The sequence below is a fragment of the Ursus americanus genome, chromosome 1, assembly GCF_024610735.1.
Source record: "Ursus americanus isolate L20-20 chromosome 1, mUrsAme1.1.p, whole genome shotgun sequence".
NCBI lineage: Eukaryota > Metazoa > Chordata > Mammalia > Carnivora > Ursidae > Ursus > Ursus americanus.
In genome coordinates, this window is record NC_142127.1 from 53,133,641 (window position 1) to 53,154,944 (window position 21,304).

Below are 21,304 nucleotides of genomic sequence, written 5' to 3' on the forward strand. Positions count from 1 at the left end.
ATTTATAATACTCCTTAGCAGATTCCACTTCAGATTGTACTGAATTGGTGTTTTTTCAACTTTGAAAATATTCTGTCCTGGAGTTGTTTTACACAGACTTTACATAGAAGTTAATTCAATAACTTCAAGCTCAGTATTGATTCCTCAAATAAACTACAATTGAGCAGTACCAGAGCCAAGGAAGATCACACTTGAAATCATTTGCCACATTTTTAAATTGACTATCTGGCTTCCAATATTCTCAGTTCTTCAAGCAATTGTTCTTGCCAAAAGGCTACTTACTAATTAAGCAAGTATACCTTCTCTGAACACATTTTTTCAGCAAACACAATTTAATTAAGTCACTATTGATAAATAAATGGCTTTCTCTGCTTCACTAATATGTCACTTAGAAACTTATTTGGTTGAAGCTCCATTTTCACTTTTTATTTTTACGAAGAAATACAGCTGTGATGAGATATTCCATTTAAATGTTCTAATTTTTCTGGCCATTGCTTTTCTGTGAATTGGGACTATCATGAGTATTTAGTACGGTAATGTCAATGTATATTTGTATCCTTTAGCACAGCTATAATGTCACTGAATAATAAACACAATGCTTTGCATTTTGATAACAAAATAATCCACAGTCCACTGTGCCCTAAAAATGCAACATTCAAAGTCCAATCTTTTCTTCTTTTGTTGTTTTTACGTGTTGAGTATGCATTGGTAATTAAAAAAATAAAATTTCACAATACATATGGCACATGACATGTCAAGTTATAATTTTGTCAGTGTGATTTGTTGTACATCCTGCAACAATCTGAAGTGTTGAGAGCACCACATACAGTCTGTCACAACTACTTAACTCTGCCACTGTAAGATGAAAGCAGCTACAGACAATATTTAAATGAATGGGCAGCATTTTGCACCAATAAAAACAGGAATTTGAATTTCATATAAATGTAATATCACAAAATATTCTTTTGAATTTTTTCAATGATTTAAGAATGTAAAAATCAGTCTTTTCTCTTAAGGTTTTATTTACTTATTTGATAGAGAAAGAGAGCACAAGCAGGAGGAGTAGAGGGAGAAGCAGACTCCCTAAGGAGGAGGGAGGCTGATGGGGGGCTCAACCCCAGAACCCTGAGCCAAAGGCAGACGCTTAACCAACCGAGCCACCCAGGCTCCCCTGAAAATCATTCTTAAATCATGACCTGTACAAGGTGGTGGGCAGGACTTGCCCACAGGTTATAGTTTGCCAACCCTTAATCTATACTAGGTCCAAGGTATAAAACAAAGGAAATAAAACTAATAGAGAACAAAAAGCAAAGGACACAATCAATAGCTTAAGACTTTAATACATATATAGTACACCTGACTTTATGCTGTGTGTGTGTGTGTGTGTGTATGTGTATGTGTATATATATATATATATATATATATATATATATATATATGTAGGACTGTAAGATAACCTTTTCTGAAGGTGTGTGTGTGTGTATGTATATATATATATATATATATATATATATATATATATATATATATATATATGTAGGCGGTAAGATAACCTTTTCTGAAGTCTATTTTAAGTGTACATGTAATACCTATTCAAATGAATTAGTAAATTTTTTGAAATAAAAGGATCCCTGAAATAAATTTTTAAAGCAACCCCTTTATATAATAACCATGTCCTGGTATGCCTATTTGTAAGTTAAAAGATTCATAATTTAATTTCCTTAGAAAAGTGTTTCCAAGCACTCTTTTAAAATAAGTTTTCTTAAATTTTCTACTATTTTGTTAGTTCCATGAAGTCAGAGAGCATATTTATTTTAAACTTCTTCCTGTCCTCCTGGCATCTACCATATTACCAAGTATCACTGGAAACAACACCATAAGCTTAATTTCCTTAATATGATAGTAAGTATCAATATTTTTTAAAACCATAGCAAACATCATTCATAATGGTAAAAATTAAAAGCTTTTCCACTGAGAATCAGAAACTAGACAAGGAATCTGCTATTCCCACTTCAACTCACTATTATACTGAGCCCTAACCCATTAAATAAGACAAGAAAAATTAAAAAGACAAGAAAAATAAAAAAAGAATAAGGAATGGAAAAGAAAAATCAGTACCATCAGCCCACATGTATACTAACACTTGGCAATTTTTACATACTTTGGCATATACTTTCACTTAATACTCCTAATAATCATTCTTAAACCAATATTTCATGTTTACAATGATGATAATACATGTTTCCACTTTACAAATTAGGAAACCGAGGTTCAGAGAATTAAGACTTATCTGTAGGACAAAAAGATAGCCAATGTGGCTGGAGCAAAAGTGAAAAAAGAAGAGTAGAAAGAGATGAAGTTAGAGAATGGGCATAAGCCAGAAAGTAGAGGCGAAGAGTTCAGATTTACTCTGGCTGCCAGCCATGGGAAGCCATTAGAGAATTTGAAGCAGAAAAGACACAACTAATTTATACCTTAAAAATAGACCAGTTAGGAAGCCACTCCTAGTACAAGTAGGAGATGAAGATCACCTGAATTAGAACAGTAGTAGTAATAAAGCAGGTTAAAAGTGGTCAGGTCCAAAATAATTGTGGAGGTAAAGATGATAGGACTTCGAAAGGGAGAGAGAAATGCATGGTAGATTAAAGGGAATATGAAGTCAGGATAGGGTTTTCCCCCTAGCTGATTATATGGAAGCAAAATTATACACCAATAGAGACAATCCAATTGAAATAGCTAATACAAAAGAGGATAACTGCAGGAAGAGAAAACTGCAAGAACAAAGTTCTTGAGATGGCCAGACTATCCAGAATCCAAAGCATAAATGGAGGGCTTAGCCATAGACAGAATCAAGGTTAGTCTTTCAGACTACCATTGAAGGATGAGTAACAGATGAAGCTAACTTGATATATTTGCTGGTGGAGGTAGCTCTCATCTGTTTATATCTATTTTCTCCATAAAATGAGACTATCACATGAGAGTGGCCAGGTAGATTTTTGTGGGGTTTTGCTTGTTTGCGAATTTTGCATTTTTATTTGGTTGGTTGATTGGTTGGTTTTATTTTGGTTTGGTTTTTGTTTATTTGCAAGAAGGCAGGTATTAGTTATTTGAAGAGAAATACAATCTCAAAAATACTCTCAAAGAGAAAAAAGTGAATTTTCTTGGGAACTATGAAATAGGACTGTATAGCAGTACTGGGTATACATTTAATATTTACAATCATAGACTTAAAATAAGTCTGGTCAGGGGCAACTGGGTGGCTCAGTCAGTTAAGCATCTGCCTTTGGCTCAGGTCATGATCCCAGGGTCATGGAATCAAGCCCCATGTCAGGCTCCCTGCTCAGCAGGGAGCCTGCTTTCCCTCTCCCTCTGATCCTCCACCTTCCCAACCCACTCATGGTCTCTCTCTCAAATACATAAGTAAATAATCTTTTAAAAAAATAAAATAAGTCTGGTCAGTATGCTGTATGATTTTCCTCAAATAAATTTAGCTTTTCCGATGCAGGGATAGATCAAGCTTATAAAAGTTTTTAACCAGGATGGAGTTTTGCCTGTCACAGATTAAGCATATAATAGTATTTAAAGGAAGTACAGTTTTTGCCAGACAAGTAGGATGGAAAAGGGGAGCAAAAGAATCAAGGGCATCTGTAAGGAATAGTCACTGGGCTAGCCCAGTGAGCCTAAAGCAGGTTGAAGAAAAGTCATAAGTCAGGGGGGCAGTTTGAAAGTCATATATCTGTATGAACCTTATTTGGATCTTGAATCAAACAAACAAAATACATTTAATACTTTATGACATTAAAATATATACAATGGAATATTACTCAGCAATCAGAAAGAACGAGTTCTCAACATTTGCTACAACATGGACAGCACTGGAGGAGATAATGCTTAGTGAAATAAGTCAAGCAGAGAAAGACAACTATCATATGATTTCTCTCATCTATGGAACATAAGAACTAGAATGATCAGTAGGGGAAGAAAGGGATAAAGAAAGGGGGGTAATCAGAAGGGGGAATGAAACATGAGAGACTATGGACTATGAGAAACAAACTGAGGGCTACAGAGGGGAGGGGGGTGGGGGAACGGGATAGACCGGTGATGGGTAGTAAGGAGGGCACATATTGCATGGTGCACTGGGTGTTATACACAACTAATGAATCATTGAGCCTTACATCGAAAACCGGGGATGTACTGTATGGTGACTAACATAATATAATAAAAAATCATTATTAAAAAAAAAAAAAAAGAATTCTTTTTCAGATATGATAATGTATTGCATTACACTAATGATAATGCATTATATATGTATTTTTTTAAAGCCTGTCATGGATAGATGTAACTGGGATATACTTCAGAACAATACAGTAGGTAGATAAGTAGGTGGAATTAAAAATTAAACAAGACTGGGGCGCCCAAGTGGCTCAGTCGGTTAAGCGGCTGCCTTCGGCTCAGGTTGTAATCCCAGGGTGCCGGGACTGAGCCCCGCATCAGGCTCCCTGCTCAGTGGGGAGCCTGCTTCTCCCTCTCCTCCCCTGCTCCTGCTCTCTCACTCATTCTCTCTCTCTATCTCAAATAAACAAATAAAATCTTTAAAAAAATAAAATAACAAGATTGACCATGAGTTGATGATGACTGTTTACGTTGTGTGATAGATATATGAGGATTTATTAAACTATTCACCCTAGTTTTGTATATATAATTTTGTATATGAAATTTCCCACAATAAAAAGTTAAAACAAGAAAAGAAAAAAGAAGTCACATATAAAGTTCATTTAAATGAAATTTATATCTTCGTTTAATTATAACTCCGACTTCTAAGACCTGAAAATCTTTAAAATCTGTACAAACACATAATACAGAAGGAAATATTATCATAATTTGCATATTTCCATAAAAACAAAAGCTAGGAGCTGTGAGGTTAAAGAAAATGGTACAATTAATAGAACAAAGCAAAAGATATCTAACTATATTCTACCCTATAACAAGTTTTGTATAAAGATTAACAAATAATTTCTCTCAATTTCAGACACAAATTAATGAAATGAATTATTTTGTGTAAAACAATTCTAAATGAACAAGACAAAAATAACACAAATGAAAAGGAGAATCCTCTTGATTATTCAAAATGCTTGATAGTAAACAACCCTTCAACACTTAGAAGACTGTCATTTGAATACACCATTTCATAACCTGCCATTCAGTTACAAACCAATGCACTACAAGAAGGTGTTTTTTAAAATGTATTTATAAAAACTTAGAAATTAAACTTACTATTTCTTTCTGTTCTCTTGGAAAAGAAGAAAATAAGCACTGTTCTTATACTCCAGATGCTACAGAGGAAGCAAAATTCAGAAAGAAAAACCATCATTAGGATAAACGAATTAGAAGACATATAAAATGAAAACAAATATACATTTCCAGTTAGAGTTCAGTACAGTGCTTCCCTATATATTTTGAAAATCAGCAAGTACTCCTTTCTTTCAGGGACATCAGAGGTCTTCATCTGCTTTCAAAGGAGTTCTCAATCTAAAATCCACAGACCTTCTGAGGGTCCCCTAGAATTATGAAATTGCCTCTGTGTGCATAAGTGTATTTCTCTGGAGAGACCACTGTGTTCATCATTCTGTAAGGAGTCTATGAAACCCCCCAAAAAACAAATTATAGAATCCCCTCTTACTAAGTAAGTAACTTGCTACTACTTTCCTATTATTTAACATTGGAAGGATCTTCTCTACTAAATAAAATAAGCTATCTAGAAGAAAAAAAACTTACCTTCAAATAAGTACTTGATAAGTAAAATTAACTAAACACCATCTTTCAAAGATTTTATGAGGAGAATTCTTTGGGCCTTACATTAGTAAAACATCAAATGATATTAAAAATAAATCAAAGAATGATCTTAATCACAAATTTGTCAAGGTCATCTCTTAAATTCAATGTAAATATAGCAAAATATCTCTTTTTCCAAATAACATGGCAGAATGTATACAAACATTATTTATAATTTTATAAAAGCAATACATTGTAGGGGTGCCTAGGTGGCACAGTTGGTTAAGCATCCAACTCTTGATTTCAGCTCAGGTCATGATCTCAGGGTCATGAGATGACCAAGCCCTGGGTCAGCTCTGTGCTGGGTGTGGAACCTGCTAAAGATTCTCTCCCTCCAGGACAAACAAAAACTAAATGAATTTGTAAACACTATACCAGGCCTGCAAGAAATATTAAAGGGGATCCTTTGGGCGGACAGAGAGCCCAAAAGTAACAAAGACTAGAAAGGAACACAGACAATCCACAGGAGCAGCGACTTTACAGTAATACAATGGCACTAAATTCATATCTTTCAGTAATTACCCTGAATGTAAATGGACTAAATGCTCCAATCAAAAGACACAGGGTATCAGAATGAATAAAATAACAAGATCCATCAAAATATTGCTTACAAGAGACTCATTGCAGACCCAGACATCTCCAGATTTAAAGTGAGGCAGAGCCATTTATCATGTTACTGGACATCAAAAGAAAGCTGGAGTAGCCATCCTTACATCACACAAACTATATTTTAAAACAAAGACTGTAATAAGAGATGATTATATTTATTATATAAAAAAGGGTCTATCCAACAAGAAGATCTAACAATTATAAACATTTATGCTCCTAACCTGGGAGGAGCCAAATATATAAATATATATTAATAACAAAATAAATAACAAAATTAAAGAAACTCATTGATTATAATACAATAATAGCAGGGGACTTCAACTCCCCACTCACAGCAATGGACAGATCATCTAAGCAGAAAATCAACAAGGAAACAAGGGCTTTGACTGACACACTGGACCAGATGGACTTCACAATACATTCAGAGCATTTCATCCTAAAGCAGCAGAATACACATTCTTCTCAAGTGTACAGGGAACATTCTCCAAAACAGATCACATGCTGGGTCACAAATCAGGTCTCAACCAGTCCAAAAATCTGAGATCATATCACACATATTTTCAGACCACAATGCTATAAAACTTGAACCACAGGAAAAAATTTGGAAGGACCACAAATACATGGAGGTTAAATAATATCCTACTGAAGAATGAATGAGTCAACAAGGAAATTAAAGAAGAATTTTAAAAATTCATGGAAACAAATGAAAATGAAAACACAACAGTTCAAAACCTTTGGGATGCAGCAAAGGTGGTCCTAAGAGGGAAGTATATAGCAATACAGTCTTTCCTCAAGAAACAAGAAAAGTCTCAAATACACAACCTAACCTTATACCTAAAGGAACTGGAGAAAGAACATCAAATAAAGCCTAAATCCAGCAGGAGAAGAGAAATAATAAAGATTAGAGCAGAAATCAATGATACAGAACAGAAAAAAAAAAAAACAGTAGAACAGATCAATGAAACTAAGAGCTGGTTCTTTGGAAGAATTAATAAGATCAATAAACCCCTAGCCAGACTTACCAAAAAGAAAAGAGAAAGGACCCAAACAAATAAAATCATGAATGAAAGAGGAGAGATCACAACCAACATGGAAGAAATACAAACAATTATAAGAGAATATTATGAGCAATTATATGCCAATAAATTAGGCAATCTGGAAGAAAAGTATAAATTCCTAGAAACATATAAACTACCAAAACTGAGACAAGAAAAAATAGAAAACCTGAACAGACCCATAACCAGCAAAGAAACTGAATTAGTAAAAAAAATTTCCCAACAAACAAGAGTCCAGGACCAGATGGCTTCCCAGGGGAATTCTACCAAACATTTAAAGAAGAACTAATACCTATTCTTCTGAAACTGTTCCAAAAAATAGAAATGGAAGGACAACTTCCAAACTCATTCTATGAGGCCAGCATTACCTCAATCCCAAAACCAGACAAAGACCCCACTAAAAAGGAGAATTACAGACCAATACCCCTAATGAACATGGATGCAAAATTCTCACAAGATACCAGCTAATAGGATCCAACAGTACATTAAAAGGATTATATACCACAACCAAGTGGGATTTACTCCTGGGCTGCAGGGGTGGTTCAACATCCTCAGTGTGATAAACCACATTAATAAAAGGACAAGAACCATATGATCTTCTCAATAGATGCAGAAAAAGCATTTGACAAAATACAGCATCTTTTCTTGGTAACTCTCTGCCATGTAGGAATGGAGGGAACATACCTCAATATCATAAAAGCCATATACAAAACACACACAGCAAATATCATCTTTAACGGGGAAAAACTGAGAGCTATTCCCATAAGGTTAGGAACACAACAGGAATGTCCACTCTCACCACTGTTGTTTAACATAGTACTGGAAATCCTAGCCTCAGCAATCAGACAACAAAAAGAAATACAAAGGCATCCAAATTGGCAAAGCAGTCACATTTTCACTCTTCGCAGATGATATGATACTCTATGTAGAAAACCCAAAAGACTTCACCCAAAAATTGCTAGAACTGATACAGGAATTCAGCAAAGTTGCAGGATATAAAATCAATTCACATAAGTCAGTTGCATTTCTATATACTAACAGTGAAACAGAAAAAGAGAAATCAAGGAATTGATCCCATTTACAACTGTACCAAAAACCATTAAGATATCTAGGAATAAACCTAACCAAAGAGGTAAAGGATCTCTGCTCTGAAAACTATAAAACACTTATGAAAGAAATTGAGGGAGACACAAAGAAATGGAAAAATATTCCATGCTCATGGATTGGAAGAACAAATATTGTTAAAATGTCTATGCTACCCAAAGCAATCTACACATTCAATGCAATCCCTATCAAAATACCATCAGTATTTTTCACAGAGCTGGGACAAACAATCCTAAAATGTGTATGGAACCAGAAAAGATCTCGAGTAGCCAGAAGGATGCTGAAAAAGAAAACCAAAGCTGGAGGCATCACAATTCTGAACTTTAAGCTGTGTTACAAAGCTGTAATCATCAAGACAGTATGGTACTAGCATAAAAACAGACACATAGATCATTGCAACAGAACAGAAAACCCAGAAATGGACCCTCAACTCTATGGTCAACTAATCTTTGGCAAAGCAGGAAAGAAGACAGTCTCTTCAACAAATGGTGTTGGGAAAATTGGACAGCCACATGCAGAAGAAGGAAACTGGACCACTTTCTTAGACCATACACAAAAATAAACTCAAAATGGATGAAAGACCTATATATGAGACAGGAATCCATCAAAATCCCAGAGGAGAACACAGGCACCAACTTCTGTGACCTCAGCCCCAGCAACTTCTTGCTAGACCGTCTCCAAAGGGAAGGTAAACAAAGGCAAAAATAAACTATCAGGACTTCATCAAGATAAAAGTCTTTTGCACAACAAAGGAAATAGTCAACAAAATCAAAAGGCAACCGACAGAATGGGAGAAGATACCTGCAAAGTCTTATCAGATAAAGCGCTGGTATCAAAAATATATAAAGAACTTATGAAACTCAACACCAAAAAAAACAAAAAAACCAGTCAAGAAATGGGCAAAAGACATGAACAGACATTTCTTCAAAGAAGACATACAAATGACCAACAGACACATGAAAAAATGCTCAAAATCACTCAGCATCAGGGACATACACGTCAAAACCACAATAAGCTACCACCTAACACTGGTTAGAATGGCTAAAAAACAACTCAGGAAACAACAGATGCTGGCAAGGATGTGGAGAAAGGGGAACCCCTCCTACACTGTTGGTGGAAATGCAAAATGGTACAGCCACTCTGGAAAACAGTATAGAGGTTTCTCAAAAAGTTAAGAATAGAACTACCCTACCACCCAGCAATTGCACTATTAGGTATTTATCCAAAGGATACAAAAATAGTGATCCAAAGGGGCACATGCACCCTAATGTTTATAGCAGCAATATCCACAATAGCCAAACTATAGAAAGAGCCCAGATGTCCATCGACAGATGAATGGATAGAGAAGATGTGGTGTGTATTTATATAATGGAATATTATTCAGCCATCAAAAAGAATGAACTCTTGCCATTTGCAATGACGTGGATGGAGCTAGAGGGTATTATGCTAGGCGAAATAAGTCAGTCAGAGAAAGACAAATACCATATGATTTCACTCATAGGTAGAATTTAAGAAACAAAACAGATGATCATACGGAAGGGAAGGGAAAATAAAATAAGATGAAAACAGAGAGGGAGGCAAACCATAAGAGACTCTTAATTCTAGGAAACAAATGAGGGTTGCTGGAGGGGAGGCAAGAGGGGGGATGGGGTAACTGGGGATATTAAGGAGGGCACTTGATGTAAAGAGCAATGGTTATTATATGCAACTAATGAATCACTAAATTCTACCCTTGAAACTAGTAATATATATGTTAACTAAATTGAATTTAAATGAATTATTTAAAAAAATTTTTTTTAAAAACAGAAAAAGATTCTTTCTTTCCCTCTGGCCCTTCAGCCCCCCTCCTTGCAGGTGCACTTTCTCAATCTCTCTGAAAGGAAGGAAGGAAGGAAGGAAGGAAGGAAGGAAGGAAGGAAGGAAGAAAAAAAGAAAGAGACATCGTATCTGAATTTGTCAGTTCTTCACTCTACAATATATCATTACTATACTTGGTAGTTCACTTGCAAGGTAGTCACCAGTGAACCCTGTCTCCTGGTACTTACACCTTTGTGTAGTCCTCTCTTTACCAGTGTTGGTCTGTGTAACCAATAGAATATGGCAGAAGTAATAGTACATCACTTCAAGATTAGGTTATAAAGGACTGCAGCTTCCGTGTTAGGCCTCCTCTCCCACTCACCATCTTTCTCTCTTCTCTTCTAAGAGAAGCCAGCTGTTATGATATGAGGACATTCAGGGAACTCCACGGAAAGGCCCATGTGGCAAAAAACGAGGTCTGTGGCAAAGAGCCAGTGAAGAGATGAGGCCTGCCAACAACTACAAGTGTGAGCCTGGAAGTAAACTCTCCAGCCTTAGTTAAGCCTTGAGGTAATTGTAGCTCCAGCCAACAGCATAACTGCAATTTATATATGAATAAAGGCCCTGAGCTAGAACCACCCAACTAAGTTGCTCCCACATTCCTGCCCCTCAGAAACTGTGAGAGATAATAAACACTTGTTGTTTTAAGGTACTAAGTTCTGGGGCAACTTATTATAGCAATAGATAACCAAACCATGCTTTTTATGTTGTGGTGATTCATTTTTATGACTCAGACAACTACCTAAGCACTTTAAAAAAGACACTGAGCATTGGCTTTATCAAGGGAAGGGAGAGGAGAAGTTAGACATACTGCTCAGAACGCTCAAGGATCCTACAACAGGAAACTCTCATATTATCTCTCCACTACAAACCTACTGAAATAGTGGCAGCAGAGAAATGATCTAGAAAAAAACAGTACAGGAAAACAGAGAACATGGGAAGGAACTACAGAGATAGTGACTAGAATTCTGCAGGAAATCAGTAAATTTTCTTAGATATTTTTTAAAAGCATATATGATTTTCAGAGTATAAAAACTACAGGAATTGAAATAGACTCCCTTACTTCAAAATAAAACACAGTAATCCCCTTTGCAGACAATAGGTTCTCCTGGTTTTATCAGAACTACTGCTGGAAAAAATGAGCTATCAAACAACACACATTTCCTTCAAGACTTGAACAGCAGAACATATATATATAGTACATTAATCTTTAAGGCTAAATTGAATTCTTTTATATTTTTAAAACAAAGTTGGGGGGGAAAGTACTTCAGAAATCTATGTTCTAATTATTGCAATAAAGGCTTTTGCTTTCCTAATAATTAAATATAATTTATGAAAATAGAACAACATGTTCTGTGAAGATATTAAAGATACTATTACTGACTCCTACTTTGACAACAGAGGCATAATTTCCATTTCCCTCTTCTCTTCTTGGAAATACTCTAAACAGGGGTGACTGGGTGGCCCAGTTGGTTGGGCATCTGCCTTCGCCTCAGGACATGATCCCGGGGTCCTAGGATCGAGGCCCGCATCAGGCTCCCTGCTCAGTGGGGAGTCTGCTTCTCCCTCTGCCTCTCCCCCAACCCCCGGGCTTGTGCACTCTCTCTGTCTCTGTCATATAAATAGATAAAATCTTTAAAAAGGGGGGGGGCACCAGGGTGGCTCAGTCAGTTAAGCATCTGCCTTCAGCTCAGGTCAAGATCCTGGAATTCCAGGATCAAGTCCCACATCAGGCTCCCTGCTCAGCAAAGAGCCTGCTCCTTCCTCTGCCCCTCATCCTGCTCGTGCTGTCTCTCTCTCTCTCTCAAATAAATAAATACAATCTTTACAAAAAAAAATGAAAGAAATACTCTAAACAACAAGGAGATCAAAAACAAAAACAAATTCCTGTCCTAGTAAAATAAGATATAGCTAAAACCCAACTCTCAAAATACGTGGACAGTCTCCCAAAAGTAATGGAGATCATGCAGATGAAGAGTGCAGAGAAGAAAAAGTGCTTATCTCACAAAGAGGTAGCAAGACAAACTTCTCAAAGTGTAAAGTTGAAAGCCCATGTTTATAGCAAGAAAAAGACACACATGCTATGGGCAGAAACTCCTCAGTTTAGTTCCAACAATGAAACAGAAAAGACAGAGCTTAAAGAGAAACCATTCAGAAATACCCTGTTTACAAAGAACATTGTTTCTATGGCAGCAAGAGAGAAAAAGAGGTTTTGTATTAGGAAAAAATACACAGTTGCCTAACTCTATGGCCGCGGAAAGATAAAAGCTGAACAAATTAGCACATTAAATAATGTGATCCTGGATCATAAGAAAAATTCTAGATAGCCTGGAATGTGGGAAGACATGCCCGCATACACAAACCTCCTACAAATAACTGGGCAAAAGTAAAGTAAACATACCACATAGTTAGAGATTTATTTTAAGTTTAAAAAAAGAGGCAAAATGCAAAAGTATGCTCCAAAACCTAGACCAACGTCTTTCCTCTCAATAAATGTAAATGAGCTAAACTCACCAGAGCAAAAGAATTTCAGACTGGATCATAAAAATAAAACCCAACCCTATAATATAAACTAATATCTAAAACTAAGAGTTTTTGAAAGTTGAAGAAAATAAAACCATGGGCAAAAGTATAAGGCAACTACTAACAAAACAAGGTTTGTATCTTAATACCCCATAAGGCTGAGGGGCACCTGGGTGGCTCAGTTGTTAAGCGTCTGCCTTCGGCTTGGGGCTTGATCCCAGGGTCCTGGGATCGAGCCCCACATCGGGCTCCATGCTCTGCTGGGAGCCTGCTTCTTCCTCTCCCACTCCCCTTGCTTGTGTTCCCTCTCTCACTGGCTGTCTCTCTCTCTGTGTCAAATAAATAAATAAAATCTTTAAAAAAAAATACCCCATAAGGTTGAATTCAAGACCCTCCTCCACCCAAGAAAGCTTTAAACTAGAAAAAGAAAGTGATTTCATAGTGTTAAAAAATGATGCAGTGCCTTTCCAACAAATGGTGCTGGAGCAACTAGGCACCCATGGGCAAAATGAAAGAAAGAAAAAAATAAAAGAATCTCAACATGAACCTCACACATTATATAAAAATTCACTCAAAATGACTTATGAATTTAAATGTAAAATGTTAGAAGAAAAAACACATAGAAAAAAACCAAAGAAGAAAATCTTCAGAACCTATAGTTAGGGAAGGGTTCTTAACAACAAAAGCACAATCCATAAAAGGAAAAATTAATAAATTCTGCTCTGCAAAAGCCCTATTAAGAGAATAGAAAGACAGGGGTGCCTGGGTGGCACAGTGGTTAAGCGTCTGCCTTCGGCTCAGGGCGTGATCCCAGCGTTATGGGATCGAGCCCCACATCAGGCTCTTCTGCTGTGAGCCTGCTTCTTCCTCTCCCACTCCCCCTGCTTGTGTTCCCTCTCTCGCTGGCTGTCTCTATCTCTGTCAAATAAATAAAATCTTTAAAAAAAAAAAAAAAAAGAGAATAGAAAGACAAACTACAGACTGGGAAAAAATATTTGCAAACCACATACCCAACAAATAACTTGTATCTACAATATATAAAGAACTCTCAAAACTCAACAGCAAAAAGACTAATAACCCAATTAGAAAATTTGAAGACATGAAAAAACATGAACAGAAGATATAAATGGCAAATAAATACATGAAAAGAGGTTCAACATCATTAGCCCTCAGGAAAATGTAAATTAAAACCACAATGAAATAGCACTACACACCTATCAGAATGATCAAAATAGGAAATAGTGAAATAGCGAATGCTGGCAAGGATGCAGAGAAACTAGATCATTTATATGCAACCAGTGGAAATGTAAAATGGTACATCTACTCTGAAAAAAAGTTTAGCAGTTTCTTTAAAAACTAAACATGTACTTATCATATGCCCCAGAAATTACATTCTTGGACATATACCCCAGAGAAATGAAAACTTATGTTCAGACAAATGCCTATATACAAATCCTCACAGAAGCCTTATTTGTAATAGCCAAAAAAGGACACTATCCAAATGTCCTTCAACAAGTGTATGGTTAAACAAACTGTGGTACATCATTAGCATGGAATACTACTCAACAATAAAAAGAAACCATTAATACACTTAACTTCTTGAATGGATCTCAAGAATACGCCAATGAAAAAGCCAGTTTCAAAAGATTATATGTTATGTGATCTCATTTTATAATTCTTGAAATAACAAAATTATACAGATATAAAACAGATTAGTGGGTGGAAGGGTTAAGAATGGGGCAGGTGGAGGAGGGTTGGTGTGACTACAAAGGGATAGCAAAAAAGAGCCTCTGGTATTTATTTATTTAAGTAATCTCTACACCCAGTGTGGGGCTTAAACTCATGACCCTGAGATCAAGAGCCACATGCTCCACCAACTGAGGCAGCCAGGCACCCCAACCCCTGTCGTTTTAGAACAGTTCTGAATCTGAATTGTGGGGTAGTGACATGAAGTTACACATGTGATAAAAATACATAGAAATATAAAACAAATGCACAAAAGTGCATGTAAAACTGGTAAAATCAGACAGACTCTATGAATTGAACCAACATCAGTTTCCTGGTTGTGGTATTTTACTGTACTCGTGTAAGATGTTACCACTGGGGAAGGCTGGGTGAAGGATGCATGGGACCTGCTTGTACATTTTTTTGTGGTTTTTTGCAACTTCACATAAATCTATAATTATTTCAAAATAAAAAGTTTTCTTTTAAAGGAACATTCATAAAGCAAAACTAAACAGAGAGAAGCTGAAATATATTACTAGAATACAGAAGAACTATACAACATAATAAGGTAGTTTTCATTTATATTATTAAACTCTATGTACCTGAAAAAAAAATACATCTTCAACTATTTGTGAAAGGCAACAACTGACCAAATAGCAATGACCAAAAAATAAAAATAAAAAATAAAAATAAATTCAAAGAAGTAGAAATATTATTAAACAATATGCTCTGAAAGCAATACAATAAAACTAGAAACGGTAACTAAACCAGAAACAAAACATACGAACACACGTTTGTCACCTGGAAAAAATGCTTAAATTACAAACACTACATTTTTTTAAAATTCATGATATCTAGAAAATAACCAAAGTAAATCACTACATATCAACATATGCTGAATAAAATTAAGCAGTGGTCAGAAAATATCAAATACACATATAGTGTATTGTGTTAATAAATAAGAAAGAATGAAAATAAATGTATTAAGTATCCAATTTAAGTTACAGGAATAAAATAAGCCTAAGAGGAAAAAAAGAATAAAAAGAAATAATTTTTTAAAAGCTGGTTCTTTGAGAGAAAAAAGATACATAAACAACTAATAAAAACAATCACAAAAGACAAAATGTACAAATATACAAAAAATAAGAAACAATAAGGAAGCAATAATCAAGTTACAAAAAAATTTTTTAACTTTTTTTTTTTTTTAAGTAGGCTCCACACCCAGCAGAGAGACCAACACGGGGCTTGAACTCATGACCCTGACATCAAGACCTGAGCTGAGATCAAGAGTCAGAAGCCTAACCATCACTACAGTGATGACTATTACTATTACAACACTCTACAGAAATACATTTTAAAACTATAGAATGAGTGGGCGCCTGGATGGTGCAGTTAGTTGACCATGCAACTCTTGGTTTCTGCTCCAGTTGTGATCTCAGGCTCATGATCTCAGGATTGTGGGATGAGCCCACATCAGGCTTCAGGCTTAGTGTGGAATCTACTTCAGATTCTCCCTCTGCCCCTCCTGCTCATATGTGCATGTGCTCTCTCTCTCTCCTCTCTCTCTTGCAAAAAAATAAATAAATCTTTAAAACTGTAGGAGTATTTACATACATATAGGTGTGTGTATATATATAATTTTTAACAAAACTAACCTTGGAAGAGGCAGAAAACCAAAAAGATTAATTACTATTGGATTTAAAAAGTTGTTAAGAGCAACCCTCCATAAAAAGTCCCAAGCTCAAAATACTACCAAACTTATAAAGCACAGATGCCAGTTCTATTTCAACTATTCTAGAACATTAAAAAAAAAATTTTAAACTTTTAATGTTTATGTTAAATGATTACAACTATGAAAGTAGAAATTTTCCTGGAATTCAGGATTTCAATCTTTGAATTCAATATTTAATATAATCTATCATATTAAGGGTTATAAGATGAAAAAATCAAATGCCTATTTCCATAGATAATGAAATAGCATTTAACAAAATCCAACAATCTTTCTTGATTTAAAAGAAAACTAAATGTGGATAGAAAATTCCTTAACATGATGAAATGTTTCAATCCAAAAGTCAAAATAATGCCCAATGGGAAAACATGAGAAGCATTCTCAAGGAACAAGTCCAGAATGTCCACTATTTTCTCTATAACTTAACATTGTCCTGAAGGTATTAGCCAACACAACTAGCCAAAAGAAAAAAAAAAATCAAATAATATGAAAGGTGGTAAAATTACTGCTGTTCACAAATGTCTGAATACTCATAAACTTTCTTTTAAATTTTTTTATTTATTTATTTGAGAGAGCAAGAGCAAGAGAGAGGAGCAGAGGGACAGGGAGAAGCAGACTCCCTGCTGAGCAGGAACCTGACATGGGACTTGACCCCAGGACCCTGAGATCATGACCTGAGCCAAAGGCAGACGCTTAACCGACTGAGGCACCCAGGTGCCCCAATACTTGTAAACTCAAAAAAAATCAACTGAAAAACATATTAGAAACAAGATGGGCCTTCAGCTCAGGTCATGATCCCAGGTCCTGGGATCCAGCCTCATGTTGGGCTCCCAGCTCAGTGGGAAGCCTGCTTCTCCCTCTCCCTCTGCAGCTCAACCTGCTTGTGCTCTCTGTGAAATAAATAAATCTTGAAAAAACAAAACAAAACAAAGGTGATTCTTGTAGTTGAATTCAGAATTAGTATGCAAAATCAGTAAGTTCAAATATATAATCAGTTCTAAAATATACTAAAAACTCTCCGTTATTTCATCAAAGCATCCCAGTTGTTCTTTTCTGAATGAAACTGATACTATTTGAAACATTAGCACAGTACGAATTTGTTATATATAATCTAGTGACTTGCACTATAAAAATAAATATACTAACAGGGAATACTTGGAATCTCAATATAACAGAATCACATTTTATGGTAAATATTTTAAATCCTTAATATTTAGTGTTTTACTATACTAAAATTTAAAATGCTAAACATTAAAATATAGCAGAATATCTAAAACTCAATCAATATAATCAAACCTTCCTCACTTTTACTGAAGGATTAACATTCCATAAACCTCCAATCAAAACATGAAGGTTTTCACCAACCTTCATATATGAAGCACTTTCTGCCACACTTAGGTGCTATCTTTCCAACAACCACATAACCCCCATCCAATTTATTTTTAGATGAGATTTAGCGGTATATAAAGCTAAAAATGAAAAGATATACAGGTGTCAATATTTATAACTATGTTGACTATTTTGTCAGTTTATTTAACTATCAAAGGCTTTAGCAAGAATTACCTTCACATTCAGACAAACCAATAACAGTGATTTATTTTGGTATTAAGGAATAAGGCAGGAATTAAGCTTTTCTTCTTTAATTGAACTGACTTTAATTTTTTTATATATAACTCAACACCATTTTCCCCCATGATTTGAAATGTCATTTTATCATATATAAAAGCAATAAAGATCATACCATACCATATACAAAAATTCCTTTGGGGATTCATTTCTGTATTCTTGTGTCTCTTGTTTAGGTCTGTGGCAAACTTTTAATTAATTCATACACTATTTATTCATATACCATGCCAAACTTTTAATTAATTTATACACTATTTATACACTATAGCAAACTTTTAATTAACAAAATTTTATAATGCATTTGATGTCTGGCAGACCTATACTTCTCATTCCTCCCCTTCCTTAGAATTTTCAGGACTATTTTTATGTGTTTATTTCTCCATTAAAAAGTATGGAGGGGCACCTGGGTGGCTTAGTCAGCTGAGCGTCCGACTCTTTATTTCAGCTCAGGTTAGGATCTCAGGGTCCTGAGATCGAGCTCCTCATTGGGCTCCATACTCAGGGGGAGTCTGCTTGAGATTCTCTCTCTCTCCCTTCTCCCTCTGCCTTTCCCCACTTCTCTCTCAAATAAATAAGTAAATCTTTTTTTTTTTAAAGTATAGAATAAGTGTGCCAAGATTTTTGAAGTACTATTGGCATTTTTATTGTGACCACACATTTTTAGATTAATTTAGGGAGAACTGATCTCATAACAATACTAAATCTTCCTATTCAAGAACAGGATCTGTCTCTTAATTATGTCTCAGTATGTAATTCTTTAAATACAGAATTCTATCAAGTGAATAACTATCAATACTCAAATATCTATCAACATTGAAAAAGGGATGCTGGCAAAATGATATCTTACCTACCAAAACCTCTTAGTAAATACTCTCCCTGAGTAAATATCAAGAGATGTTCACAGATACCTTCTCCTTTAAGAGCCAACTACAGTTGATGAGAGATACATTGTATTCTTATTAGAGTGACATGAAAGAAACATTTAACTTTCCTCAAAAGGCTACAAATTATGCTTGTCAACTCTCCTAGATAGATTGAGGAAATATCTTTTACCAGTTAGTTCAAGGGAGAGCAGAAAGAAGGCATTAAGAGCTGTGTAAAATCAAAGCGCTATCCTCAAATGGCTTTCAATTTAAGTAGGGGGGAAAAAACGTAAAAAACAGGGATAAGACAACCTTCCTCAGTTTCTTTGCTTAACTTTTTTCTCTCCCTAACCCCATTTTAAGAGGAATTAAAAAAAAAAAAAAACCCACACATACAGAAGGAAAATATGGTTAAATCCTCTGGGAAGGTCAATGTTTTATGCCAATAAGCCTCTGTAATGATCTTATAAAGAATGAAATTTCTAGAAAGTTATAATCTGTAAGAACAAAGTATCCAGGAGTAAAAGTCTAAGATTGCTTGTAGAGTTGGTTAAGGGTAGAGACAAAGCTTAATGGCTGTTCACGCTTAGAAAATGAACCAATTCCCACAGTAATGCATACTTGCCAGCATAATCAAGAAATACGAAATTTAAACTGTAGCCTTAATGATTCCTATGAAATAAGTTCAGCATTTAGATTATAATTTGCTTCAGTAATAGTTGAAAAGATCAGAGATATAAATTTATTATTGAATCTGAAAGGCAAAAAAAATAATAGTTTGGAATCATACCAAGTTCCACCATATGAAGGAAAGAAGATATAATAAAAATCAAAGCATCTTATACAGAATAGTGATAGTCTATCACAAAAGATAATTAAGATAGTTATGATTGTGTAATACATGCTCAATCCTGAATCCATGACCTCTCTGTCCAGTAAAAGCATTTGGGAAACTTGGAATGAAGAAATAACAGTCACTTTTTGCCGTTATCAGGTAGATTTCTAAGCTTTATAATCAGCGCAGACAGTGATAAGTAAACCACTACATTTTATTGCTCTTTCTGCTTCCATTTCTTTAAGTAAACCCTGGTCTAGACCTCAAAATTTTTGTTTCCAAAGGAAGGAAGTCCAGGAATAAGCTAAGGCAATAGCTCACACAAAAGAAAATGTCCTGTGGTAAGTCTTCTTTCTACATACCACAACATCCACTTTCGCGTTGTTGTATTTTATTTCATGCTTTTTTGATTGTCATCAATCAGGAGGACAATTCTATTCTTTGTTTGATAACAGGCCTATGCTTCCAAAAGTGAAGAGCTCAGTGAAACAGAAGCTGCACCAGTAGAGAACCAGGTCACAAATGTGAATGAGACAAAGTGAGAAATGGCTCTGAAGCTTAACAAACCAAGAAATACTAGATGCAAGTGATGCAGAACAGGCAGAAGGACACAGTAAGGATAACAGAGCCTCATACTCAAAGTAGTAGAAAGATCAAACTGAAGAAACAACAAACATTTTTAAAGAAATTATGTTTTCCTACCTTTAAGAACAATTAGTATATGATTATTTGCCCCAAAAAGAAGTCTTCTGCAGCATAATAGCAGATCCAGTACATTGGTTTGTGAAGAGCCATTAGAATTAGCACAGTAAAGTTCCCTGGCAGACATTCTTTTGCAACTAGATAAAAATCTTTCAAAATCAAAAAATCAATTTTGATAAGGAAATGGAGGTCAAGTGAGTTTTTTCTAAGTTTTTTAAAGATGCTTCAATCAAGTAAACATCACATTTATTCCCTTTCTAAATTTCTTTTCTCCCCTCTTTTTATAAAAAACTAGAAAGGAACAAGGGAAAGGGGCTCAGCATTATAAACTCTACTGCCACACCTGGGATAAGAAGCATTCCAAAAAATTCCAAAAGAGAAAGAAAATGGCAGAGATGTTATTTGGTAATATGCACGCACTCAATTTTTGGCTCTTTTATCTATATACATATAAGCTAAAATTTTGTGACCTCCAGGAGTTCCAATTTGAAAATATGCCCTGCACTAAAGACTAAACAAAATTTTTTTACTACAGCAGTCCCAAATAAAGAGATCCTACACCTGCCAAATGTTAAATCAAAAAAACCTAAATATCACCCAATTCCTTCTTTTCCCTTACCTTCCATTTCCTCCCATCAAGTTGTCTCAGTTGTACTTCTGAAATACTGCCAAGTCATCGATTCATCTCCACTGCCACTGGGATGTCAAATCCATCCCTACCTTTAAACTCCTGTAACAGCACCCTGGCTGATCTCCCTGTTTCTACCCTTGTCCTGCTCTACTCCGTCTCTACAGGCAGTACACATGACCCTCCTAACTTAAATCTCATCATGCCATTCTTCCA

General features: G+C 35.3%; 1 protein-coding gene across 3 annotated transcripts in view; it reads right to left on the reverse strand.

Moving 5' to 3' along the window:
- LNPK (lunapark, ER junction formation factor) overlaps positions 1-21,304 on the reverse strand; it is an 81,237-nt gene that overhangs the window by 47,697 nt on the left and 12,236 nt on the right. For all 3 annotated transcript variants that reach the window (XM_045806149.2, XM_045806151.2, XM_045806150.2), the window contains exon 5: positions 5,275-5,333. In XM_045806149.2, coding sequence (XP_045662105.1) covers positions 5,275-5,333 — 59 coding nt within the window. The remainder of the gene's footprint in view (positions 1-5,274; positions 5,334-21,304) is intronic.